Genomic DNA, 27,591 nt, shown 5'->3' with positions numbered 1-27,591 from the left:
GTAGGTCTGATGAGTGGTTTTAGTTTCTTTAGTCAACAAAGAAAATTTGTTGACTGTAGTTTTTGTAACAGAGGTGGCGACACTCAGCTACCTCATCACATGGGATACAAAAGTAAGGATTATGTATGTCCTCATTATTGTGATAGCTGTGTGAATAAAAAGTTGGGGTCAAGTGAGGTTTATTCTACATCTTGTAAACAGTAATAATTTAAATTAATTTCTTAAACCACAGTACTTTGTAAGTAGTTGTAAATAAAAATCCAGGGAGGTGCTAACATCCCCAGGTGATTTCTGTTGAGCTGCAGCTCTCTTTGTTGGTTATCACTGCAGGCTGTAGACCTGGCACACAGGACAGACACAGAGGGCAGAGGAAAATAAACTACACAGAAGGAGACAATGAAAGAAAACAGAAGAATTTAGCTATTTACAGACCTGCCTGTGCAGCTTCAGGTATTGGTGGTGACAAAGTCCAGGGCTATAAATGGCATTCTGATTGTAGTGGCCAGGGGGACGTGAGCTTTGGGAGTAAGTGTTGAGGGAGAGGGCACATAGCAGTAGTTAAGTTGCTCTTTTAAAACTACTGGCTGCACTGAGCTACAGTGAGAAATCACTCCACACACACCCATCAGGAGCAGCTGGGTTCATCTGGGAGTCCTGGGCACACACAGAGGTAACAGAGGCTCCAGTTCAGGTTTTATTTGTATTGTAGTACAATAAGAGTGCAATTTGAACGTACACATATTGAACAAAATGTAAAAAATATTATTTATGCAATGCTATGGGAGGAAATTAACAGAGCAATGCAACTTACTTAATACTGACCCTGTTTCACCTCATATTATGGCAGGAACCAGTCACCTACACGATCTGGAAGGGACACAGAGAGTGAAAACTTAAGAACTCCAGCCAAAGAAAAGCCAAGCAAAATCTGTGGGAAGATGTAACATTCTCCCAGCTCTGTGCAGTGGGAATGTTCTGTTTGTTCTCAGTTCCACAGCTGAGCAACTGCCCACTGCAGCACTAAACAGAGGGCTGCCAAAAACCTGATCCAACTCTTCTCTTCTTGCAAAGTAATTCTGGAGCAGTCCTCAGTATACAGGTAGCTAGGCTTTCTCCCATATAAAGTGCATCTGGTTTACATCTTTCATGTAAATATACCACGTGCAACGACTTTCCCTATAACAATCCTCCAAGAAAGGAGGTTGCCTCACCTCAGTACCTGCTGGTGACATCTGCAGCCTGCTAATGACCTGGTGAATTGCATGTATTTTACACCTAGCATGTGCCGGTGCACCACAAGCATTTAAGTGTCCTTTTCCCTGTGCTTTGCCTTTCTCCATATGCCTTATCCATTTACAAATCAAAGTTTTCAGCTAGAAAGTGGTGAGTAGAATAATTTTCCCACCCCTGGGAAAGCAAATCTCTGTAGAATATGAAACCAGGGTAGCAGTCCTAGCTTGAGCACAGTTTTTCTCCATTGTTGTTAACTATGCTGAAGACTGGGAAGTGCAGACACAATTGAATGTAATTTCTTTTCTGCTAATTTCCTTGCCTCAAATTACTCCTATTTTCTTCCATGTTCTGATGGACTGTAGCAGACTCCATGTAAATGGCTGGGACTCTATTGTGCAGCATAAACAAAAATTTTCTATGAAGTCAAACTTTATTTTTCAGTTGCAGCCTTCTCTATACTGGTTTTTTGATAAAATACATGAAAGATGCTGGTGGCAAAACTCACGTAACAGTTTTGTAATCGTGCAAAAGTAAAAACATTCAGTTATCAAAAAAGCATTATAATTTCAACCCCAACAAGGTTTGTTTTGTTACAAGCAAACAGACAGTTTTATTATCTGTAAAGTAATATGCTGTAGCATAAAGTGTCACATATGTAACATTATGTGTTTCATTTTCAAACTATGGCACAAATACACATTAGCCATAACAGTCTCATCTGGCTACCTGTAGCCTAATTTTTGGCTGATCAGTTTTTATTTTGATAAAATGAAGTAGAAGCTTCTGAAAAGTAAAATGGGTACATGAAGTACAATTCAAGAATCCTTAGAAAATATTAACGTTCCCTTATATAATACAGCATAAATAATTAAGGAAGGTTTTCTTGATGTCCAGAGAGAGTTAGGGATCCTAACCATCCATGGAGAATTAGCGCCATTAGTTTGGTAAATGAGACCAGCTGACTCAGGTGTCACAGTACCTTCTCAAAAGCTTGAACACTTCCCAGAAGGATTCAGATGTGTACTGGCTCCAGGAGATTATAAATAGTCCACGAGTGCTGAACTTCAGTTTCTTCCTTTCTGAGAGTCCTTACTCAACACTTCTAGTGAGTCTTTGTGCTTTGAATAAAACATGAGCTCCAGTGGAGAAAGCTGGTTCGTGCACATTTTCCATTATCTTCAGAGTTCATTGTGTGAATTTTTCTCTGCAGCTTTGAACATCAGAATGGAATTAAAGATTTTTAGGGCTGGTCCCAGTTTAATGCTCATTATTTTGACTATGTCTGATTGGGTCATTAGCAGGAATGCTTCTCCATCAATTTGCTTTAAAAGAAAAACACACAAAGCTATGAATAGGTCTGACAGTGCAGCAGTATAAAAGTTTCAGAAAACATGAAAAGTCCCAGCAACTTCAGACAAAGTTAAGGACTGGCTGAATACAAGCACTTTCAAATGCTTTCAGGAGAGCTTTGATTTCCTTCAGACAGATCAGCTAGTCTAAGAGAACAGGATGATCTTCTTCCTGCTCAAAAACAACTGTCTGGCTAATTTTCAGCTAAACGGTTCTCATTTTCATACTGACAATATAAAACCTTTTGAAGGGTAAAGTGGGTAAATTAAGTGTAATTCAACTATACTGAAGCACAGCAATGCTTTTAAACATCTCAGCTATTCATTTTATGCCAGCATCCATAGGAGAAGCTTCTGGATCTCACTCCCGGCTATAGAGCCTTCAGGCCACCACTTCTCTGCTCACTAAATAGCAAATTGACATGAATTTGATCCCAGATGAAAATAGGGGCCAGGCTAATAAAACTGCCTTTTGGACACAAACATAACAGAACATGTCAAAACATGGAATATTTTTTCTTTGCATTGTTGATACTTTACAAATGAACATTCTCCTGTAAGCAAATCACTCTCTCAGCAGGAGTGCTAAATCCCAACAGGAAGAGCCCCCAGGGTCCTCACTTCAGGGGCTTCAATGGGGCCAATATTTCCTATGTAACATTTACATCACTTAGGTATCTGTAGGTAAACTTTCAGTGTCAGCTGGATAGCTATACATAAAATGCAACTGTGATTAGACAGGAGCACTGCTTAGCCTGAGATAAAACCAGTCTGAATTCCTGTAGGAAACAAGTTTTCTGAATCAGACATGCTGCAAATGACACCCCAGCACTCTAAGCTGAGGAACATTGCAGTCAGGACAGCACCATGTGGTAACCCACAATTACTTTCTACTCATTTCATACACAAAGCCAGACTTGGTGGGCTCAGAACATAAAGTGTGTGAACTTGGGGCCCCCCAAATAAAAAGCTGAAGCATCTTAACAGAAGCAGGCTGAGGGTTCATTTCCATATAGAAGTTTGAACTAGCATCTTCTACCTACTGATGTCAGTCAGTCCATGCTTCAATGACCTCATTGCCTCAGTGGGGGACATTTAATTTACTAGTCACAGACAAAGCCTGAGAGGCTGAATCTTAGAGAAGGGAAACATTTTCTCACACCTCTGAGAATGAAAGTGTTAAGGATTCAGCATCTCTGTGGCACTTGCTGTTTGCTGACTTGATTAGCAATATGCCAACTTTTATTTCTAAATTCGTTGAGACACCCTAAGTGACATAGGGAACAATCCCGGCTTGAATACTAAAATGCTCAACATCTGAGCTAGTGCCAAATGCCCAGAGAAGCAGTCTCTCAGTCCTTTGATAAGCAGCTGTAATAGTCATTACAGTCTACAGCACAGCCTGAAAGCTTCTGTTGCAGGAGATTAGCAGAGCCATCTGTATGCATTTTCCTCAGGAGGTGCCTTCCCGAGTCTAAGCAGCAAAATTATTCTTCACTTGAAAGGCTGGCTGACTCTGCCCATTCAGGTTGTCTGGCTGGGATAAGCACCTGATCACTCTGGCATCTGTGATCAAACTGCCTTCTTGAAGCTAAGCATTAACATTAAGGAATAACAAAACTCTGAGCAGAAAAAAAAAAAAAAAAAGACAACCTAGTTTAAAAGGCCTAATGTATCTAAAACCCTATCCATTCCTAATGACAACTTTGGAAAAACAATCTTCTCAGATGACAGAAATGCACACCTGACATGCTCACAAATTGAGTATATGCTCCTTTGAACCTCATGAGAACCTTCAGATCTTCTCAATCGCTGGTGAGTTAAATCACATTCATAAATTGGCTATATCAGGAGGAAAAGCATCAATAGCTAAATGTGATGAGACAAGATGCAAGGAGTTTTAAGGGGCGGTTATCTCAAACCACCGTTCTGCTTTATTTTACTTATTAACATCCTGGAGAACTAAAATAACATCCTTGCTTACAAATCTTGTCCAATCAGACCAAGAGAGAACAGCAGTAAATCAAAAAGTTTGTAAGTAATTTCAGTTGGCAGGAACAAAGTTGGAAAAAGACCTGGCTGACACTTGGCTGGTTTTCTCTTTACTTTCTTCCTATTTCATGACCTGAAAACCAACCTAATCTTCTATACATTTGCATCTCACTTTAAACAATGTGGCACTGAAATGTGTTGTCCCAGGAGGTGGTGGAGTCACCATCCCTGGAAGAGCTCAAGAGGCATCTGGATCTGGTGCTGGTTGGCAAGGTTTAGAGGCTACAGGGATAGTGCTGGATTGGAGGGTTAGACCTAATATTTTAAAGAGCTCCTCCTTCTAACCCTGATGATTCTATAATTCCATACACTTCATCCTACTAATTTATATGTATTTCTACCAAGCTTTCTTGTCTCTGTCCTTTTTTACGCACCTCATCTTTAAACACCTTGCCATGTTCTTCACATCCTGGTAAACTTCGTATAAATTCAGAGACCTGCCACCAAAGCATAAAACAAAAGATTTAGTCAGACTCATGTTTGCTCAAAATAGTCTTTAAGGCTGACAATCATTAAAGTATTATAGCTATTGTTTTTACAGTCTCATATTAGGTGTTCCACCTTGTTCTGTAAGTGCATAGAGTCATGCTTCTTTTGTTCTCTGATTAAATGAGATCCAACTGCCTCAGGTGCAGAGAACAGTCACAGGTACTTGTGAAAGTAAAGCAATTACAAGATTCTGTCTGCCCAAGCATTGCTACATACCCGAACAGAGGCTCTAATCTTAAAATCAGGTGCTATGGCCTGCCCATATCCATACAGTTCCTCTCTGCACTGTATTCTCACTCTCCAAAGCAGTGCACCACATCCAAACTACGCACCAGGAATAGATGCTTGCTTCATGCAGACCCCTACACTGGGGTCCATTCCTTCAGAATGTTTGTGTGGGGACTAGATGTTGGTAGTGGAGACCATGAGCACTTGATATGCTGGGCCATACATTTAGCACTTCTCTTTTCAACACCAGTGAATATGCTTTCATATATATATATATGTATATATATATATACATATTTATCTGCATCAGTACACATATGAATGAATACTTCTGCTTCTGGGGCTGGATGGCAGCGGGATGAGCATTTTGGGGATCACTTACATTAGACTTGGCTGAGTCTAATCCTCTGAGTAGTCATGTATTATTCTTAATCTATGGGGATAATCTAAAGCTCTAAATCAGCCTTCAAAGACAGTGGTAGTAAGACAAAAGACAAAGAGGGAACCTACCTCATCTGTACTCCATTTAGAAACTTTGCTGGCTGGGATCCCAGCCACACTTGGAAGGAGCTTGCTCTGCTGTTCCCAGCGCAAGGGCAGGCCAGGGATTTGCAACTTAGAAGACACGATAACTGGTTGGGAGAGAAGTCTCTGCGTGTTAGGTTCTTCAACATCTTCAGCAACAGGAAACAAGAAACAAGAATTAAATCCTCAGTCAATGATGAGATCAGTCATGGGAAAAGCACATTCATTTCTATTCATGGGCCTCCCTACACAAGCTGTACAGTTTTGCTTGAATAGTAAAATGCCATGAATGCCAAACCAGAATTGGAAGTGCCATGACTGTTCTTCCACTAGTATAACTATCATCATATTGGCTCTCTATAAATACAACTACTCCTACATGGAAGAAGTCTCTTTCAACACAACACAATTCCATGCCATCAGATCTGTTAGCATAACACATCTCAGGTCAAACAATTTAAAATATTTTGGTACAATAAATCACACTCATATTTAATAGTAGTACAGCAATACAAGAATTAACTTAATTTTGGGGTTGAGCTGTTAGAAAATCAAAAGCAGCACTGCAGTGCTACAAAATTCAAGTGAATCAGTTATACAGTCCCAGCCCACACAACATTTATGGCTCATCCACAACAAAATGTTTTTCAGTTCTTCTAAGGAAAAAACGCAAATGTCTGCAAATTCTCTGCTTCCACTTTAATTGAATGTTTTGTTTGGAAAATAACATTAAACTCCTCCGTGCTGCATTTTATCTCACTCATCCATAATGGAAGGAATGATCTCCCATCCCACTGTCCCCAAAGGTAATGCACTGGTGGGAGGCTGCCTTCAGACACACGCTGCTGTTGTCTGCAGATGTGTGCAGCAGGAAAGAGCGAAGAGTCATACCTTGGATGATGTCAAACTGCCTATGACATCCCTGTTCATTTAGATCCATTGGCAATGCAAAAGCAACATGCCTGTTCTCTGAACTCAGACCCAAGTGCTTCCCAATTGCCAACTCTGATTGTGGAAAACCTCTGAAATTCACTTCTTAAGGAACAGCCAACAATGAACACTCTTAATGCCTAATATTCCTTAATGACATGGTTCATGCAGTTACTGACAAATCCCTATGCTATTTTTGTTGGGATTGTTCATTACTGTTGCAGTTCCATTCTACTTTCACTTTTGAGAAGCTGCTATTAACCACAATGTTCTAGTTTTCACACATTTGCACCCAACAACTAGGGCACAAATTCCCATTATGGATTTTTGCCAGCACAGTGAGTGGGGCTGGTGTATAATACACCTAACATAGGATGTTACCACATTTGCTTGTGTTGTTCTGCTCCTCGAGCCTAGTTTTTTGTTACTTTCAAGATCTATCCTCATTTCATATTAATGCCTATTATTCTGAAGTTGACTCTTAAGCCATTTAGTCAGCACTGTCAGCCCACTCATTCATTTCTTTTAAAATAGACTCCTTAATATTTTATTACCATTATACTCCCATTCTTCAAAGAGAGTTCCCTAAATGTCTTTTTACACTTCACTGTTGTTTTACAAATGCTCCTTAGAGCCTCTAATACTAATAAAAATCTCAGCGAGAAAGGAAAAGGCAGAAACTATGCTGAATGTAAAGCATATTTTACAGAACAGTATCTTTCTAATTGTTACTCAAATCCCCTCCCTATCCTTACCCTCTCATCTTTTCCTTCTAGACAAGGTCTCTCAAGAGCTGTAAATGTTAAGTGTTCAGCTATTTTTTCCTTTCATTCACAAAATATGCAATATATTGATAGTGCCACATAAATAAGAAATAGCAGACTGTAATGCTGTGTGAAGAAAATACCACACAAATCACACCCTGTATTCACATATATAAATATATGCATGCACACAACAGCACACAGGTACAGGTATAGTGAGCAGCATTCTCAGTCTGTGTAGTATCTGCCTCATAGCTAAGGCAAAGAGCACCAGTGGACCATGTAAAGTACATTTCACTCAACTAGATTGAAAAAAATAAAAAATAAAAGTCCCTAGCCCTGTGGCAGATAAAACCGCAGCAGCAAAAAAGAGGAAATTTAGATTTAGTGTGGGTAACCTTGTAACAGGAAGCCCAGAACACACCACTTTGGCTACAATCTGTATCTCTAATACCACACAGTTAAAAGTTTTCCCTATCCTCTGGAGTAGGGAATGCTCTGGAGTATTTCTCACTCTGCATGCTCTGCTTCCCAGAGAGAGGCAATCTGTCTTTCTGGGCCATAGAAAATATGAGATCTATTCCAAGTTATGTCTCAACTGGGACATTTGGAAGATTAACTTGAGGTGAACCAGAGCTTAGCCAGTTTCATCAAAGAACCACAAACAGCTTCTTCAAGCACTGAAGTGAAGAAAGAAAATCTGCTTGCCAGCTCCACAAGACAGCAGCCAGATGCACAAAGTTCACACTTTTAAATCTTAACCATGTGTTTTCTGATGATATTTCGCTTCAGCATCAGCCCACCTGCCTTTACGTTGTTCTTACTTTACACCACCTTGTTATCCTTCTCTCTGAGAGTTCATCTCTATCTTCCTAATGAGTTACCACAGAACAAAATATAAACTTATATTTCATAGAAGGTAAGTGGCAAATACTGTCTGGCATTAATGAGAGACCATTAACACTGCTCATTGCCTACTGCATGAGTCTAGCTCTTAGCATCTATAAGGTTTTTAAATACAAGATTTATGCCCATAAAAACGTTAGTATAAAGGAGCAGTGATTTCAGTGGAGTTCTTTAGCTCCAAATAATCTTTCTCCAAACAAAGGAAGACAGCAGTACACATTTTATAAAGTTATCAGTAGGGAACTGGTCAAGTGAGTATGGCAAAAGTAGGCTGAAGAATAACAAGGTAAGTGACATGCCAAAAAACCAGGTCAAAAAGCACAGGTAGCAACAATGACAGTTCGTAAATGCACAATTATTTTATCTTGAGATTTCCATGACCATGATAGCAAGAACTTAATGATCCATTTTCCTCTTACAGCTTAAATGTGCCATCCTACTTAAACACATAATAACATAACATCATGTGTTTAAAAAGGACAAATTTTTCCAGACAATAATGTAAGAGAAAATGTTCTATTTTCCTAAATCTAACTATGCAAGGACCTAGCAAGCAGAGGTTGTTGGTGTCAATTCTGTCAAACTCAAAATGGTTCACAAAATCAGGCCAGCTTTCTTAGAATTAAAAGAACAATACCAGACAATTTAAAATGCTCCCAACTACTTGAATGTTTTTTGTGTCAAACAATGCAAAAGTTAACATCAAAGCTGCATATTTCCTTCCCGCTGAAACAAAATAGCTAAAATTACTAAAAAGTCTCTATTTGCTTTAGAGACTTGCTTCTTTTAATGCTGCATTTTCTCTAGAATACTGAGCTACATGTTTCAAAACACTAATACAGTTTTTTCACAGCTCCTACAGTAGATGGAATCTCTCAAATTTTACACTCACCAGAGTGCCTCATATCTGTCTGAAAAGTACTGGCAGATAAATAATGTCATAAGATAAAAAAATACACGAGGTAAATATTTCAAAATAATCCACTACCTCAATTTTATCTTTATGCAAGCTCTACCAGTCTCAAAGAATTTCCTGCATTTTACAGAGATGAGCTCACTTAAAAGGAAAGACATGTAGCTCTTGAAGAAACAGTTACTCAAGCCAATTACTCAATTTTGATGAAAGCTTTCAAGCTGTTGTTGTACAAAAAATTGCTGAAGAAAATAATCTAAAAATACAAGGAATTAAGATTAGGAAATTAAGATATGTAACTTGCATTGACCTTGCATCAGTCAATAAAATTAATGCAGCAAAGCTGCACTGCAACAATGCACTGACTCGGTCTAATAACAAACCTGGTACTAAGATTTACCCATGAAAAAATTAGCAAATATAAGACTCTGATATTCTGGATTCGTGCTGTATTCTTTCTAAACAATGAGGATAAAAATTATTAATGAACAGCTGCTTCCATCTGTCCAAATGGATCTGTGAACAGACAAGAGTTTTACTACAGCTGTACATACAGCCACTCAGAATCACTGAACAGAAGAAAAGTCCACATTGGAAGAAATCTTTGGAGATCTTATAAGAACTTTCCTGTCTCACCAATGAGGAGCCACAATCTGGCCATCACCCTCAACAAGACTGAGGCTGGGTTAAATAAGACATCTTAATTTTGCATTGTATCTGTAATTTAACTTTCAATACATTTTCAAGGCAATATGTGAATCTTGTATCTTTACAATTCAGGCTGGTTTAATAAACTATTTTGAAAAGTCAGTAGAAAAACATCATTGAAATGAGATTTTTTATATTGCTATTCATTTTGCACTCATCCTTACAAGTGTGATAAAGTTCTTGGAAAAACCTTTGATGGTTACAAGATAATCTCCTGAACAGGTAGGGGGAAGAGTTGCTGAATTTTTCCCTTTAAGGAACATTCCTTTGGAAGTTGCTTCCAAATTTGCCCCAAACCAGGACATAGTGCTGAAAGTGTTGCTGTCAAGAAATTTTTAGACACAGTGAATGTGGAAAATAATTTGCAATATAGTTTCATGAGAATTTCCAGGGACATCACACTTCTTCACTTCTGCAGATTTTAATTTGAAACATATTAAGAACTGCCAATTTACCTTTGATTTCATTTGAAATGAGCAGCTTATTTTCTGTCTCCTCATCTTCACACTCTTTGTGCTTTATGGCATCCTTTGTTTGTAGTACTCCACTGAGGAAAAGAAGATGTTCAATTTTTATTAGTACATCATAAAAATCACTGAGCATGATAAAATCTCTTGCTAGCAATACTATTGACACACCAGGATTCCCACACAAAGGATGCTGTATCATTATAAAATAAATAAAGAAAGAGGATCTTATTTCTGACTTACACAGAATGGCATGACTACTGACAAGAATTTTGCAAAGAAGGCTCAAGAACAGTGTAAACTAATATTATGTAAACCATACCAACACACTTGACTTAGTAACTGAAACTGGAAAATACACAAATGGAGGTAGTGGATGTGTCCACATCATAAGGTGGGAAGAGTGAAACCCACATATATAGTAGCTGTGTGTCCTACAAAGCCTGGCTGGTTATGCAGCCCATTTGCAGGAGCTGTCTGAAACAACACTTACTCCTTTTCCTCTGCCCAACATTCATCTCCACAGGGCATCAGCTCCTTGTCAGTACAGTTACTGACACCCTGTTGTGCAGCTGCTAGTGATCCCAAAAATATCACCAAAAACATTTATATTCCTTTGCATCTGCTTTTGCATTACTTCTTATCCAGTGGCTCCCTAAGCTTGCCAGCCCAAAAATTTGCAGAGAGGGAATGTCTTCCCCCTGTCGAGAAAAACCAGGCAAGAGATGTGGAAACAAGAATTTCTCAACGTGGGGATGTATGGGGTGTGTACATTCCCGTCCTAAAGTCAGCCCTTGGGAAGTTCCTTTTCAAACTCTGCCTTCAGAAGGCATTTCCAGATGTATTTCCTGGTACTTCCTGGTTTCTTACAAATGTGAAGTGATATTAATTTGATGACATTATGTGTCTACTTACTTCTGATTTTTAAGAATTTCAGAACACTTTGGTTGATTCTTACTAAGCCATCACAGATACTCAGAGCACTCAAAGATACCAAGTACATAATGAGCATTTTCTAAAAATAGACACCAAACAGAATGATTCTTAGAGCCAAGACTACAAGAAATCCCACTGCCGTATGAACTGATGTTTTACTATCTAACACAGAAGGAGCCAAGAAGAACACCTTAACAAATGTCAAAATCACAGAGGAAAAGCAGATGCACACCTAACACTTTGTTAGGCATCAAGATTAGCTAACCTCAAAAAACAAATCCATAGAAGAAACAGACCTATTTAATTCCACTGTTTACATTTATACTGTTGAACACCATTTATGTATTATATACAAGAAAACATTTGTGACTAAATCAAGTAGGAGCTGCAGGTTCACTGACTTCAACAGAAATATAATTATCACACTAGTGATAATTATATATGGCAAAAGTATTTGCATAATGGTGCAAAATGAACACTGCAGATCAGGAAATCCAGCCTTTTTAGTATGACAGCACACAAATAATAATAGTGTGACAAAAAATACCAGTGGAATGCATACAGCAGGCACAACATCCTGTGCCACAAAAGACTTCTCCACAGTATCTTCCTCAGAAAGATTTACTCACTTAAAACTTATTTTCCAAACTCCACAAACACAGAAAACTTTCTAAAGTAACATGCTAAAATAACTAGTGCAACTAATTCCAAAAGGCAAAGGAAATGACAGCTGTAATTCAGCTAAGGAAGAGAGATCACCTAACCCTGTGAGGAAACAAGTACCTCCCTATTTTCTCAAGGGCAATTTTCATAGCAGCATACATACAGAAATTTGACCTCATTAGTTAAATATGACTGTATCATGAATTGAAGGTTTTGGGTAAGAGGCTGGGAGACAAATAGATTTTTTTTTTAAGAGCCAGTATAATTTGATTCCCAAGCCTGAGTGTTCAGCTTCCTTCACTGTAAAGATTTCCAGAATAGAATTTTTATTACAGTGAAATTCTTTTGCTACTCTGAAGATACTTTAAAATTGGATATGCTGTAGGCATGTAATTTTTATCTTGACTTTTAATCTCAGGAACATTCCAGAGGGACACACTGCAGTATTTATGTATATAATTATATTTTTGAAAACCAAAATTTTCTAGTGTACTTGTTTGATGCATAGAGAGAAAAAAAAAAAAAAAAGAGAGAGAGAGAAAAGAAAAAGAGTAAGTGGAACCAAGATTAGCTGAGTACCACTTAGATTTAACATTACAAAATAAAACTTATGTTTGGGATCATTTGTGGTTGGTTCCTCAATGAAAGGATTCTATGAAATAGAAGATTACCTTTGAATACAAAGGTATACACAATTGAACTGAAGTCAAACATAATTAAATCCACACTGTGAGCTCAGCAACTAAAGAGCACACAAGTGTGTGTATCTGTGTCTTCAATTATGCATGTGTACTTTGAATACACATCTAAAAAGATCCACTGGGTATTGCAATAAGCAGATGCTCAATATTTTATAACCCCAGCAGTTCATATATACCTAATGTTGTGAACATTATTTTTCATGCCTTTTTCAAAGGGAGATTATTCAACTGAAAGTCCTCTATGACTTTGCTGGATACATAATGAATGAGGAAAGCTAGATGATAAAATGCAGCCAGTCATCAATGTATTCAAACAGTTGAAATACAAGCTGCAAAGCCTCTGGATAATTCAAAGCTGGCACAAGACCTATTCTCTTAATAAAACTGACTCAATACAGTGAACAGATAGCACAAGTATTGGTTATTTTAAGTCTTCTAAAGGCAACACCCTTCAAAAAAATAAAAGACGAAAAATTTTTTCTTCAATTAATCTTAAGAGGCAGTCTGTAAAGCCAAAGTATATTTCTAAAAAAATTTTGAATTTATTGTTAGTATGATAAAAATGATGAATTACAACTATTTTTTAATACAGGTTACTTCAAAATTACACTTGAAGCCATCTTCCTTTCTGTGCTGTTTAAATTCACTAGAGTATGACTAGTGAATGCTGTTTATTATCCTGAGCTGGAAGGGGCCCAATAAAGATCACCAAAGTCCAACTCTTAAGAAAACAGTTCCATTTCAATCATCAGCTTTACTGTGGGCTGTTTTATTTACCATAAAATACCAACTTCTCCTGTCTCTGTCTCTCAAGTCTCTCTATTATTGCTAACACAGTTCATATATTATGAACACAAAATAATGTAGCTCATGTAAATATATAACAAATGTCATATCTTCTTCCAGGGTGTCATTTATTTCTGTTTGAAAATAGTCAATAAATTAATGTAGCGATACTGTAACTAATTAAAAGTGTAGGGAATCCTATTGCCTCACATATCCCCATGAAAACACTGAATTGGGTATTTTTAGCTTCAAAGATAGTTTCCAAACTTGCTCTGGAGAATAATATTTATGGTATAAAAAAGTTCTCATGTCATTTTCTGTCAAAAATGCATGCCAGATGCTGAAAGATAAATAATTACTTTTAATTTTTCCATATTTGTATATATAAAATAATTTGGACACAAACCTAGGATACTCCCTTCCCCTCTATTTCTAAGATAAAGAGAGCTGAAGAGCTTCCATCTCCTTCCCCACTGCTTCTAAGAATTCCACAGACAAATCACTGGGCTGCTTTGCCTGGTAAGCTGCATTTTGAACTGACTCCAAACACACTCAATACTTTGAAAGGAACTGAGATTTACCCAGGTGCCTTCTTTTCTTTCACATTGCATAACAGGGGCTTCTTGCAAGGAGATTTATTTTCTGCATCTTCCAGCTTGGTTGTTTCTGGTACAGTTTTCCCTGATGGTCGGTTGTGAGGTGAAGATTTCATACCTACATGACCAGGGCTGGGGCATTTTCTGTCACTGTTTAAAACAAATTAACAAAATGTTTAGAAGTGGAAGCAGCAAAGCTGTTTAATTTATTTTTCTCTCTATGCACAAAAAGGAAACTGAAAACATCCAAGGTGGTTTTTTTGGTTAAGAAATACAGAGAAGTTTTTTACTTGCCACTAATAAAACTGTATACATGGCATTTTCAGAAATCAAAATAAAGAACTCTCTTCTCTATTAAGTCAATGGTAAAATGATTAGACAATTAAACAGGAACAGAATTTGCCTAATATTACTTCTGATAATAAGCTGTCCACTTCAAATATTTGTTACACAAGAACACTTTGAGGTATTATTTTTCTCCTACACCTTCTCTCCCCTAACATATCACTGTGCAGCCTTTAATGTGTTCTGTGCAGCCTCTTAATTGGCAATGAAAAAAGCAGCACTTGACACTGTCCCTGCCACTGAGGACTTTGCTCAGAGTGCCAGTAGATTCACTGTAATGGCAAGCAGGCTACCTGCCAGGGAGTAATTAAGTCACTTCAGATTTCTAAAATCCTAAATTTATAACAATCACATCAGGCAGAACTCTTAGACAGAGGAACATTCTGGGTTTTAAAGCATGAAGCTGAAACTGTCTTTGAGATGGCAATTTAAAATACCATCTATTGAAAATATATGGTCATTACAGTGGGAACTGGAAATCTTCACATTTTCACATTTCACAACATTCGCGCTTTCACATTTACATTAATGTGAAAAGAAGGGAAAGCATCCCTTCCCTTCCCTTCCCTTCCCTTCCCTTCCCTTCCCTTCCCTTCCCTTCCCTTCCCTTCCCTTCCCTTCCCTTCCCTTCCCTTCCCTTCCCTTCCCTTCCCTTCCCTTCCCTTCCCTTCCCTTCCCTTCCCTTCCCTTCCCTTCCCTTCCCTTCCCTTCCCTTCCCTTCCCTTCCCTTCCCTTCCCTTCCCTCTTAAATTATCTATTTTTCCCTATAGCCCAAAATAAGCACAGGAATCAATATCCACGATTTCTGAGATAAAATAATAATCTGAAAATAATCATCTTGGTATCCCAATCCTTTGTTTTTTCCCAGTGCTCCTGTTTAAAAGCTTCAGCTACAGACTTCAGCATTATTCTTGCAAAACTCAGTTCCAGTAATTTGATTCCTCCCTCCCACTGTAAAGACATAATAGTGGCTGTTCTTCAAAGAGCTACATTAATTTACAGTCACATCAATAACACCACTACAGCAAACAAAAGGAACAAAAAGAAATATTTTTTTTAAAGGGAAACCAACTGGTCAACATTCAATTTTAAATTCCAATTAACCACTTAGTAGTCTGGATAGTTACAGTGAAGATGAAACTAAACTCTTGTTAAGCCATAGACAGTAAAATCAGTATCAGTCTTTGACAGCTCCATGACCTTTTTGACAAGCATTGAAAAAAACATTGTTCTTCCCTGTAAATGAAAATGTAGATAAACAGGCAGGCCTTTCTGAAACCATTCAGTCATTGCACAGTTATAACTTGCATTGGAGAACACAGAAATAAAATATTGCTATTAGTTATGGACATTGCTTCAATCATAATTACCTGATTACAGGAGAGGTGCATCTTTCATTTGTTTCCACTTTTCTGTTTCTGGGGATGGGACTGGCTGCTGGCATCTCCCCACTCAATCGGTCGGGTAAGAGGCTTTCTTTGTTCAAGTTCATCTCTGAATATGGACAGCTGACTGCACTAGAAGTTGAAGAACAACAATTACTCCTTATTCTCAGACACTTTACTAATTTCAAACAAAATGTCATTTCCTAGAAGTAGATGCAATAACTTAAAATAAAGAAGATTTTAAAAAAATGCAGTAAGTAGTTGTACTTTAAAATGTAAGTAAATCCATCAAATAAAACTCTAAATTCCGCATTTTGTTTTGACAGCAACTTGTGTCACACAAATTGCATTAATTTCTATTACAACGTTCATTGTGGAAAATTGCTTGATAAATGTTTAGCCTGCTCCCTCATAATTTTAATGGTATTTATGCATACAACACAGGATGCCTTTAACTATACCCATGTCTCTCCAAATAAAGTCATATTACCATGGTTAGTTATTTATGTGAAGGAGGATATTTCTATTATGTAATGTCTACACAGAAGCTGCATTTCAAGGGCAAAACATGAGGATTGGAGCACATCCCCTCACTGCAGTGAGTGCCTCATCTTTGCAAATGCCATTTTGTGATACTCCATTAAGAGACTGATATTTTTACAGTCTTTCTTAACATTCACTGCACACCTGCTGGGGAAATAATCTGACAATGAACACTGACACAATGACTTTTAAGTACTGCTCTAAGAAATGTGAAAGTTGTGCCAAAGTCAGTAAACCTGTGTTTGTACGAGAAGTAGGAAAGGGAAAAACAGCAACACAAACCAAAACACGTGGGGCTGAACTAGGATCTTTCTTTAGTACAATAGAATGCTGTGCAGTGTACAGCTGACTAGTCAGCCAGACCACATACTCAACACACCAATGATAATATCCTATACTCTGAATAGTATATACATGTTACAACAGTGAATAGCATCACACTCAAGTTTTCAAAACTATATAAGGTACAGGACAGACTGTACTAAATATGATGCTCCATTTGTGGCTCATGAGCTATGACATTAACTATATTTTGAAATTACGCCTTCCTAACTCACCTGTATTGTTACAAAGACTTCCATAATTTTAAAAGGTAAAACCCCCACGGTTCTACAATTTTTGCTTATTTTCTTTTCTGTGTCATGGACACAAAAGAAAGAAGTTACTGTAACTACCCATCTTTCCATAAATCACTGCAATGTTTCATTTGTTTCACTGATAGTTACATGCACGATTTCCAAAGAGAATTGTCTAATATAAAAAATTCTACGTTGACAGCAATATGCCCTGCCACCTCCAAATTTCAAAAATTAGTAGAAAAACAACAGCTTTCACTATAGTTTTCTTTCTAAAAAGCACAACATTAAAAGAGAAAAAGGCCTTTTAATTTAAAATATGCTGTACACTCTCCCCTTACCAACAAAGCTCTGGGTTCAGAATGATTATGTAACAGCTCCTATAATGGGGTTGGACCAATATTGGTAATCTAATTTTGATGTTGCCAAGATAAACAAAAAGTTGGTGGAAATTTACATTTCTATCAGCACTTGCAGAAAAGGAGAAAATTCCTTAAGGCCAAGACAGTCAGCCCTTGCTGGGGTTATCAGGACAGGATATCAACAGTATGTTTGATTTCTTTAGCTGGCACATTTGAAAACAACCCAGTATAAACATTTTTTTTAATACTATACTATTATTTTAAAATACTTGAGTAGCTATGCTGAACTTGAATTATGAAAGAAAAAAACAGAATAGCTTCTGCTTTCCTAGTCAAGATGGGATCCCTGTTAAAGGCTACTCCAAGCAGATGTAACAATCTGTACAGTGCTGTAAAGGGACACGCAGCCATATCTCCAGGTGATCCAAGGAAGCACAGAACAGGCATCTTTTTGCCTTCTTCTGAGGAACTCTCTGTTTACACATCCAAATCAGCTAGAGTCCAGCCACCCAACTGGCTACAAAACACTAAACTTGAAGTATGGTATGCTTTTGTTAATGAAATTTTTTAGAGACATGGAAAAATATACAAATAGAAATTAACTTGGAACATTCATCTTTTATTTCTACTTTCTCTTAAGTAGAATGTGGTATTTTATTTTAAATCTATTTATATATGTCTACTTACATTTATTCTCAGCTTACTGGTTTTGTGTGCTTTAGGACTAGCCTCTGCCAGAGGACTTATGCTGCTGCATCTATCACAATGATTCTCTTTCAAAAGAAATACAAGATAAAAGATACAGGCTTCTGCTCAGAAAAAGGTTTGAAGGTATCAGTGCTACTGTGATTTAAGTTCTTGCTGTGACAAACACATACCACTGTGATGAAATACAGTTTTCAGAAATTCATGAATATATTGGTTAATCTCAGTTCTGCCATTGCTACAGGGCAAAGCATGTAATTTTCTTTTGGCTTCCTAGGCTCACAGAGGTGTTTTGAGCAATGTTTCTGAGCAGTTAAAGGGCTGCCACAAGGAAACACTACCAATGTGGTATTTAACTTCAGTTGTGTATTATTAAGCAAGGCTTACAGTCCCAATGAAATCTGACAATATAATTGTCAGACTCCAGCAGGTTTTCTGTTTACCAAAACCACTAATAGGTTTTAAATTTAAAAAAAAAACCACAAAAAACAAACAAAATACCCTAAGAAAAAGCCTAAATATTCAGTCCTTTATTATAACTTGTCTGCTTATATACTACCTTTCCCTTTAGTATTTTCAGGAAAAACTGAAGTTGAATGACAGTTTCAGTCAACAATAGTTATAATATTAACAATGCTTTGGAACACTAGATTCAGATGACTTTTTCTCTGTAATTAATCATTCAAGTTGCTGTATAATTTTTAAAAAACACCTTGATAGTCCTCTGATGTTACTGTTACTTGAGGCAACAAAAGAACCCATGTGGTTTCCACAGTTAGCTAGTTTACAACAAAACACAGCATGAATGAACCTGTGTATGACTTTGGATCAATCAGTAAATGCTCCTGAATCTCAATGCCTCCAGCCTTCAGTTCAGTTTAACTTGTATACTACAAAGAATGAAAAAAATTAATCTTGTTATTCCTACATAATAGAAGTATTCGATTTATATAGAACTGTAAGATTTTAACACAACTCATCTCAAGGGCTCAGAAGCCTTGGTGTTCAGGTTATTTAATATTAAATAAGAATTTTTAACTCTTCTGTCACCTTAAACCTGGATTTCTGCTCCAGCTTACATTTTGCTTTAGCCCACCATTTTGAAAACAGCCCAAGTTCAGAAAGTTGTTTCCTAAATGATCAGATGTCCTTGGCTTGGGGGTACCAAGGTCTGCCAGAGGCTCAGGAAAATGGCATGAAGCAAAAGCAGCAGGTACTCAATGTGAAACCTCTGCTATTCTTCTGGCAGGGCTGTACAGCCCCCAGCACTGCCCACAGCTTTGGAACCAGTCCAACACCAAGACCTGAATTATCATTGGAGCTGCCTCAGTAAACAAACATTCACATTAATGCCACCTGACACACACACCCCCACACACGAGAGCAATCAGCCATCTCCAGATGCTGAAGGATCAGCACAGCACAATAATTAGCTGTCTGCAGGGCACCACTGAAATGGCAGCAGACTGCCTGGCAATCTGTGTGTCCATGACACAGTTTTCCAAGGAAAGGGAGCCACTGTTTCCAGAGTCCTGCACATGCTGAATAAAAGCAGCATTAAAATAAGTTTCTGTTTTTTACTGAATCATGAAGGATGAAGAGAGAAAAAGGCAATGCACCATTCTGATTACAGGCCTGGGATTTTCAATTCAACTCAGGTTTTACATTACTAGCCCTTTCCAGAACTGAGGGAAGAGAAGTGTTGAGTAGCATACCCCACCTGTGTTTATTTGCAACTGCTCTTCTGTCACACTCAAGATCCATCTCTAAGTGCAGTTACATACCTATCTCTTTTCTATAAAGTTCAAGGGTAGGAGGATAAAACTGGGCTGCTGGTAGGCATGGACCTTAGACTCTCCAGACATTTGAAGATGCTCCTATCTTGTAGCAGTATGCAAATTTTCTGAAGCACAGAGTCCAGATGCAATACTCTCATCTACACCTACTATCAGAAGGGAACATAGGCCAGGATTCTTCTTCAAACTAAAGAAGAGTAAGGCAGCACTCTGTTAGGTCTAAGAACTTGAATATGAAGCACTATTAAATCTAGATTATTAGTCTTTTTGAACACTTGGAATATTGTGCAAACTTGTATTAAGCCACAGACAGGTCTCCTGGTCCAGCTGTACTGTTTGGAAATGTCACCAACACCAGCTTCTCATTGCCTTTCAGGTGCAAGTTACTGCTGAGCACTGCCAAGAGATGAAGCTGTATGAGTCCAGACTGGACTAATGGATGGATTAGACTGTCTAGAGCAGCCTATGTCCAGGTGATCACAAAGCTGGCAGCAATATATGATTAGCAAGAAACCATCAGAGAAAAGATCCTGACAGCATCTGAAGGATGTGGGTTTTGGTTTGTTTTTTTTTTTCCTGACAGATTTTGTTAAGTGATCTCTTTACTTCAGGCTTTAAGAAAACTAAAATTAATTAAATTAATTAATTTAATTAAACTAAAACTAAGAAAAATTTTTAACTAGTCTCATAACGATCAATGCAACTATTCTCTCTCATTGCAAATTAAAGTGCATGCGTATCATCAAAGTATTCATTTTTCAGGAGAAAGCTGTTTCAACAGTCTGAAGATGAATCAAGAAATCAAGAGTACTTTAGAATGGATTTGGCTGGTGCCAATGACCCTGAGACTGGCATCAAAAACCACTGAACAAAAAGATGTGACCTCCTGCTGACCTGAGGTTTCCATGTTTATGTAACGTGTTCTCCTACAATACAGCCTCTACCACAGCACTTCAGCTCACTTCAGCTTGCACAAAATGCACAGGAAGTCTGAAGTTTCAGGCAAAAATCTTTACTCATGAAGAATTGACTCAAAACTCTAATGAACTACTTACAACTGACCTCTTCACGCTCCTGCTTTAACTTGAGAATTACTGCATGCATTAAACATCAGGGTATACAATTCACAAGCACAAATATGCAGGTGATCTGCATAATGCTAACAACCTGTACGTCAGGCTGTTTCAGCTGCGCCGCACATAACCCGAGATCAACTGGTGATAGATACCAAGTCCTTAATAACACTGACTTTTCCAAAAAATAAATGCTTTAGCACTGCTATATAATTAATCACAGAGGCTTTCATCTGATTCCTAAGGAACAAGCTCTCAAAATTATTTCAGAGCTACTTAGCATTTTAAATTATCATCTTTTCTGCACACAGGCATTTATGCATTGCACCTCATCACAAAAAACAAGATAAGCATGGTTAAATACATTTCAAGGTTGCCAAGATAAAAGAGCCAAGGGAATGCTACCTGATGTGGAAAATTGTACAAATTTTAAAATCTCTTGGTTAATTCAGGAAAAAAAGTGGTGGTACAATGTTAGAATTTTTGTGGAAACCTGGACCCTCAAGTCTGTAGGCTCCAGAGGAGAAAAAATCTCATTCTTTTCCACAGAAATACTCAGGAACAAAACTAGAGCATCATCACAGAGGGCAAATCAACAGCTAGTGAATGAGATACTTACTGGTAAAATATACTTGCTATGAAAAAGCAAATATCTGTCTTACATTCAACAAAATCTCCTTGGTTATATTTGTATACCCCAGAACTATCAGTTAATGTGCAAATAATTGGATTGCTTAGACTACAGTAAAAAAAAAGAAGCACAATGAAATGCCATGAGTTTGTTTCTTTTCTTAATATTTAGGATGAGTAAGTATAACGACCTTTAAATAGCATGGAAAAGGTAGCTATAAAAGCAAAGGATACACAAAGTAAATAGATATACAGCTCTTACTCATCCCTTCCATCTAAAACATTAAAACTTTTATTGCCAATGTTTATTTAGAGAGATCATAAATGAAAAGCTTTTCAGACAAATTTACCTTCTTTTTTTTTTTTTCTCATTTTAAGTTTCATACATGGGTATGAAACCCATGGTATGTCAACCTGATTCTAAGTAATTGAGATAGCACTTGGTAAGGAATTGGAATTTACTGTCCCCCAGATTAGATGCAACGATAAACCTTACAACACTCAAGTCTACTAGAATGTGAAATTAAATGGGTTTCAGACAAGCAGTAAGGAAGCTTTTTAGGCAAATCTAGTTTAGTTCATAGTTTGTGCACCTAACAGCACAAACAATGCTTCTGCTGCAGACAGGGAAGAATTTGCAGCAGAAGATGCCTTTTGCATATCAAAATGTAATACAGTGAGTTTTTGCTGGCCAGGTATCTTTGATAGGGATTAGTCAGAACCTCAACACATGGTGATACACCATGAATACCTTGCAGCGTAACTTGAGTCAACAGGATATAATGATCTCATCAAAAACGTGAAAAGATTGCAGAGCTCACTCTTGGATCAAGGAAGTTTGAAAAGATATTTTTAAAAATGTGTAGATAAATAACCAAAGAGCAGTCATCTAACCATATCAGAGAGCAGGAAGAACAAAGGATTATGACATTTGAGAATTCTATGACTGTGTAATGGAAAAATGACAACTTTTGGAAGCTCTAATTTGCAAAAAGGTAACAAGATGATATTTATGGTGCTTCATTCTCAACTTAACATACTATATTACTAGTACATCCCTTACTGAAACAGTCTGGATTCACTACACACTGGAAATATTTTAAAAATAATAAAATTTCAACTTGAGAAATGTTTTCCATTTACTCAGTCATTGTATCTCTGTCCCTTCCATTCCATTCTCTGGTGCTAATATCAACTACTGTCTAGGATGGGATGTTCATATTTCTGAATATTTCTTCAGAAGGTGTCCAACAAAGTATCTTTAGAAACACTAAATAGAAGCAGCAAGTTGTCATTCAGGAATACGTCAATGAGAATTTCCTTCCTAGCACTGCTCCAAGCCAACAAGCAAATCCTTACCCTTACCAACCATGCAGAACAAGAACACCTGACCATAACAAAATCAGTGGCCTCATATTTCGAGAAGTTTAAAAGTTATTGCTTTATATATATATATCTGTCTGTGATATTTTGCAAACTGGACAGCAAGCTGAGGAATCCTCAAAGGAACAAAATACAGAGTAACCGAATCTACCAATTGTGACAAAAAGTAATGTACAGCAAATCTTATCTCAGCACACCCTGGTGAAATGAAGTTACAGATTGCTAATGTTTATTTCAGCATGCTCACCATGGCAACTGAAATAACTGCATATTTAGGTTTACAAGATTTCCTATTTTTTTTCCAGCTTGGATCTGTTTTCTTATGAGCAACAATTTAAAAGAACCATCTGCACACATCCCTCAATTGAAAGAATAAAATAATTTTCACAGAACATACCTATGATGGCCGATATGTCTTGCTCTTTTAATGTGTCCAACTCCCTTACATCCTGCTGTGGGACACCCTCCATGCTCTAAAGCTTCCACCAGTTCCAAGGGACCTGTATGCCAGGTGAAATTACAAATGAGACTCAAGAAAATTATCTAATATTTAAAAGCTATATAAATATGCACAAATACCAGTGCATTGTAGCAAGCATGAGGAAATAAGTAAACAGAAATACTTCAATAATACATTCTGTAAAAGCATGATGGAGATTTAAACAACCTAATCCACTGGAGAAATAATTTTATTCCATGTGAATAAATCTCTACAAGAGAACTACATTTGAATAAAGAACACAAATCTTGGAGGAATTGCATGACATTGAATTTCTCTTCTACAATCTACATTTATTTGGAACCTGGTTGTTTTGCAAGAGCACAGAAAAAGTAAGCTACCCTATCCCTGTTCCTGAAGACAGGGAGGTGTTTGCAATGTGTACTGTTCGTACACATTTTGAAACTGAAGTTTTCCAGTAAAAAAGATGTGAAAACGAAGGCTGAAAATCCTACTAAAAAAAAGAAGCCATCAGATTTTTTTTACTTTTTCCCTTCTCTGAATTTGTGTGTACCTGATTTTCACCAACCCGTACAATGATGCCTGCAGAGACATCAAAGGGTGTCAAAAGGAGCTTTGAGACCCAAGCAAACATGATGCATAAGCCAGAGTTTCACAGCAAGTGAGAGACAGCCGTGCTCCAGCACACGGCACTGGGAGCACCTGAGGAGCCTCTGCAGGTACACAATGGCCCCTCCTGTTCCTCCTGAACAGCACATGAACTTGTATCTCCCCCTACAGATAACAATACAGACATGAAAAGGTCTATTTAAGCATTTTTCCAGATGAAAGATTCTTGTTCGCAGATGGATAATGAAGGACAGAGAATTATTATGTATAATTAGAGTAGTCTAAAAGCCTTTTTTACCAAATGTTCCAGCTATGCAAAAATTACAGAACTATCACTACACTGAAGTCCAAAGACTTGTATAGCCTTTAATGACTGTAATTGGTGAGAGAACAGGGAATTTTACCTTCTCTACCTTTATACAGAAATCATGCTTATAATGTAGCAAGTAGATTCAGAGGAGGATTTATCTGAATAGAGATGTTTCTGTAAAGAGAAGTCTTGTTTCACTGATGTTCTGATTTTGAAAAAATTAACTCCCTATAACTATTCTCTCTCCACTTAAAAATTTTAACTCTCTAAAAATGTAATTTAAGAGAGCTACAACTGGTTGTCCATGTTTACATGAGAAGCTGCTGTTCACATCACTGTAAAATAATGTTAAAATCATCACCAACACTTGGCTCTTAATTCCCTAAGTGCTATCAGAAAGGTCATAATCCTTCAGGATGACTCCATTACATCTGAAAACAGTATGAATACATGAATACTGGGAACCGCTCTAGACTAATATTGCTAACATTGCACAGCATTCACACAAAGCTTCTCATGTGAAAGGCAGGGATCTGCACCTCATCATTGAAAGTCCTGTCATACAGACTGAGGCAGAAACTGTCTCGCCTTATTTTCTTCCCTCCTTATGAGACCCTTGCAGAAGTCTGGAAATGCCTTTTAACTTGCATGGAAGTAATATTAACATTTTTTAAATATTCTACATGGTAATAAAACTAAGTAATATTGTTGGATTAATATTTTATTCAGTAATCATTCTATTTTATAAGTATTTGAGTAGATTGTTACTTTTTTCCTATTTAATGGATGGTCAACGTCCTCTCCCGTCATATCATCCATTTTAATTTTAGTAGCTTAACAGAAATTTACTTCTACCAGTTACATCCTAAAAGGGATGAGCAGTGCCTCCTAAGCCACCACCTAGAGGAGATGACATGCTGGGCACCTGTACCTCGTTTCTTTTAATGTCTCAAAAAAACCAATTTATATATTTTATACTCCCACCTAGGTTAAGATTTTTATTTATATATCAGTCTTGCATAACAAAAACGTTGTAACCTTATTCAGCTCTTCTGCCTTATGATACAATTTTTATACATGTAGCCACAGACTACTTTTCCCACCGGGCTGCTCATTCAGCACACAGGACAGCACATCTCAGATTAAGAAGCAGATATGCAGCATTCTGTCTTCTCCTCATTATTCACTTTGTGCTTTGGCATTTATGGCACTCTATTCAGATTCTGAAGGCAGAATGATTAACTTCCTAACAGGCAGTCATCACTGTACTGCTGGAGTGCTCAGAAAACTAATGAATATACTCTGATCACACCCTGGATAGGAGTAATTTCTTCTTGGCATTCATTGACTTGAGGTATTGTGATTTTCAGGTAACATATTCACACTTATCTCAGATATTTTACATAATGTGACTTATCTCAGTTATTTTGCATTAATTTTTTTCTGAGTACTTGGCATTGCTCAGCATTTTCTATTTTCCAAGCACAGCTGTTTCTGACCTTCTAACAGCTGTGAATACTCAGCACTTTTGCAAACCACACCTCAGAGTCACTATATAAACCAACTCACTTAAAAACTCATCTGTTCAAAGTTTGGCTAAAGTGATTTCACTGCCATTACCCAGAAACACGGTGGACTAGGCAGGGATATATTCACCAAAAAGTTTCTTCTCCCTGCAGCCTCTCCCACTTCTTCAACAAGTAAAGCAAAATCCCCAGAGAGGACAAGCTGGTAAATCCAGTGTTATTATTGGTACCATGCTCCCGTTAGATTTATTTTCAAAGTGGGCACCATTAATCCCTCTTTGCTCAGCTGAAGAAGAAAAGGAAGTTTGTTGTTTCTGAGGATTTGCCACAGCATCTGAAAGCAGTGCCTTCTCAGTGCACTCTGGACTCTTTTGAGCCAGAAAGCTTAGTAACCATCCAGAGAGATGTGAACAAAGGATCTTAAGAGTGGTACCCTGCACCCCTACTGAGTGCCACAGCAGTTTCAGTGCTGGCTTTGAGAGGGCCAGGATTTTACACAACAGATCTTTTACACCACTTCTGGTTTTGACTTTGGTTCTTGTATTTCCATTGCAGTAAGGGTCAATAAAACCATCTACTAAAAAGTGATTAATTACTGACTGTTGATTTTGCACTAAATGTCCCATTTGCAATTATTTTGCATATCTTAGTGGCTTCTCTTCTTTGAATGGCACTGGCAGGGACAAAAGGCAGCACAGCACACATGCCTTTTACCATCATTACATCAGAGTGTGGTTTCCCTTACTAAGTGGGGGCTGAAGAGGGTGTCCAGTTTTCGTACACCAGCCTGCAGGATGGATATCAGGGCTGTCCACATCAGTCCAATAATCATAAATACTATCCCAGCCATCAAAATGAACCTGAAATACAAAAAGGAGAATAGTGCATTTTGGATCAGGAAAATTCTTCATAAAAGCAGTTTACCTGAGCAATCTCTAGAAATTACATGTCCGGTAGAGAAGTCACGTTCAGAGAACTATTTCAGTTACACAGAAAATATACGTACATTACATTCTGGACTCTGGCACACTCTCACTAAAGTAAACAGTAAACAACCATATGTCACATGGTTGTTCACTGTGTTGTCAGCCTCAAATCCCAGAAATAATGCAGTTCTCACATTAATACTTATATTAAAGCATGAATTTCTGCCTTTTTAATGTCTCATAAAACACACAAAAATCAAAATGTTTTTAAATCTCCTGTTTGGACTGGATTTAAGAACAGCAGAGCAGTAAAGCAAAGGACTACAAAAATGAATTTGTCTACAAAAGACAAACAATCCCCACAATCATACAAGCAACAGAGTTTTAGTAAAATCTGACTATACAGGATAAAGAGTTGAAACTGAAGAGAAAATGAAGCATGTGACTTCACAGGACAGCACCAGTATGGGTTATGCACAAATTTTTTTTCCATGAAAGCTAAATATCTTCAAATCCTGCATGATCTCTGTACCAGCAAACTCCTCAGATCTCTCACACACCGAGGTGTGGATGCACGTACACACAGACACACACACAGAGCTCTTTCAACAGATGCTACAGAGTTAAATTACTGCCCTAGAAGTTACAAACCCTTTAATACATTAGACTGGGGAGTGGGATTTTTCTTTATTTTGGGATGGGGTTTTTTCTGTTTCC

General features: G+C 37.5%; 1 protein-coding gene across 6 annotated transcripts in view; it reads right to left on the bottom strand.

Annotated features, from left to right (window-relative positions):
- Positions 1 to 687: 687 nt before the first annotated feature.
- L3MBTL3 (L3MBTL histone methyl-lysine binding protein 3) overlaps positions 688 to 27,591 on the bottom strand; it is a 78,808-nt gene continuing 51,904 nt past the window's right edge. For 5 of the 6 annotated variants that reach the window (XM_064708052.1, XM_064708049.1, XM_064708051.1 and 2 more), the window contains exons 15-22: positions 26,694 to 26,808; positions 23,441 to 23,543; positions 15,962 to 16,108; positions 14,232 to 14,396; positions 10,553 to 10,644; positions 5,862 to 6,025; positions 5,009 to 5,071; positions 688 to 2,555 (exon numbers count right to left, since the gene is read on the bottom strand). In XM_064708052.1, the coding sequence (XP_064564122.1) occupies positions 2,412 to 2,555; positions 5,009 to 5,071; positions 5,862 to 6,025; positions 10,553 to 10,644; positions 14,232 to 14,396; positions 15,962 to 16,108; positions 23,441 to 23,543; positions 26,694 to 26,808 (993 nt within the window). In that variant the 3' untranslated portion in view covers positions 688 to 2,411. The remainder of the gene's footprint in view (positions 2,556 to 5,008; positions 5,072 to 5,861; positions 6,026 to 10,552; positions 10,645 to 14,231; positions 14,397 to 15,961; positions 16,109 to 23,440; positions 23,544 to 26,693; positions 26,809 to 27,591) is intronic. The other variant, XM_064708050.1, reaches the window with a different exon arrangement.

This window comes from Zonotrichia leucophrys, chromosome 3 (assembly GCF_028769735.1).
Source record: "Zonotrichia leucophrys gambelii isolate GWCS_2022_RI chromosome 3, RI_Zleu_2.0, whole genome shotgun sequence".
NCBI classification, from domain to species: domain Eukaryota; kingdom Metazoa; phylum Chordata; class Aves; order Passeriformes; family Passerellidae; genus Zonotrichia; species Zonotrichia leucophrys.
The sequence above is the reverse complement of the archived record's forward strand: the minus strand, read 5'-3'. Positions and strand labels throughout refer to the sequence as shown.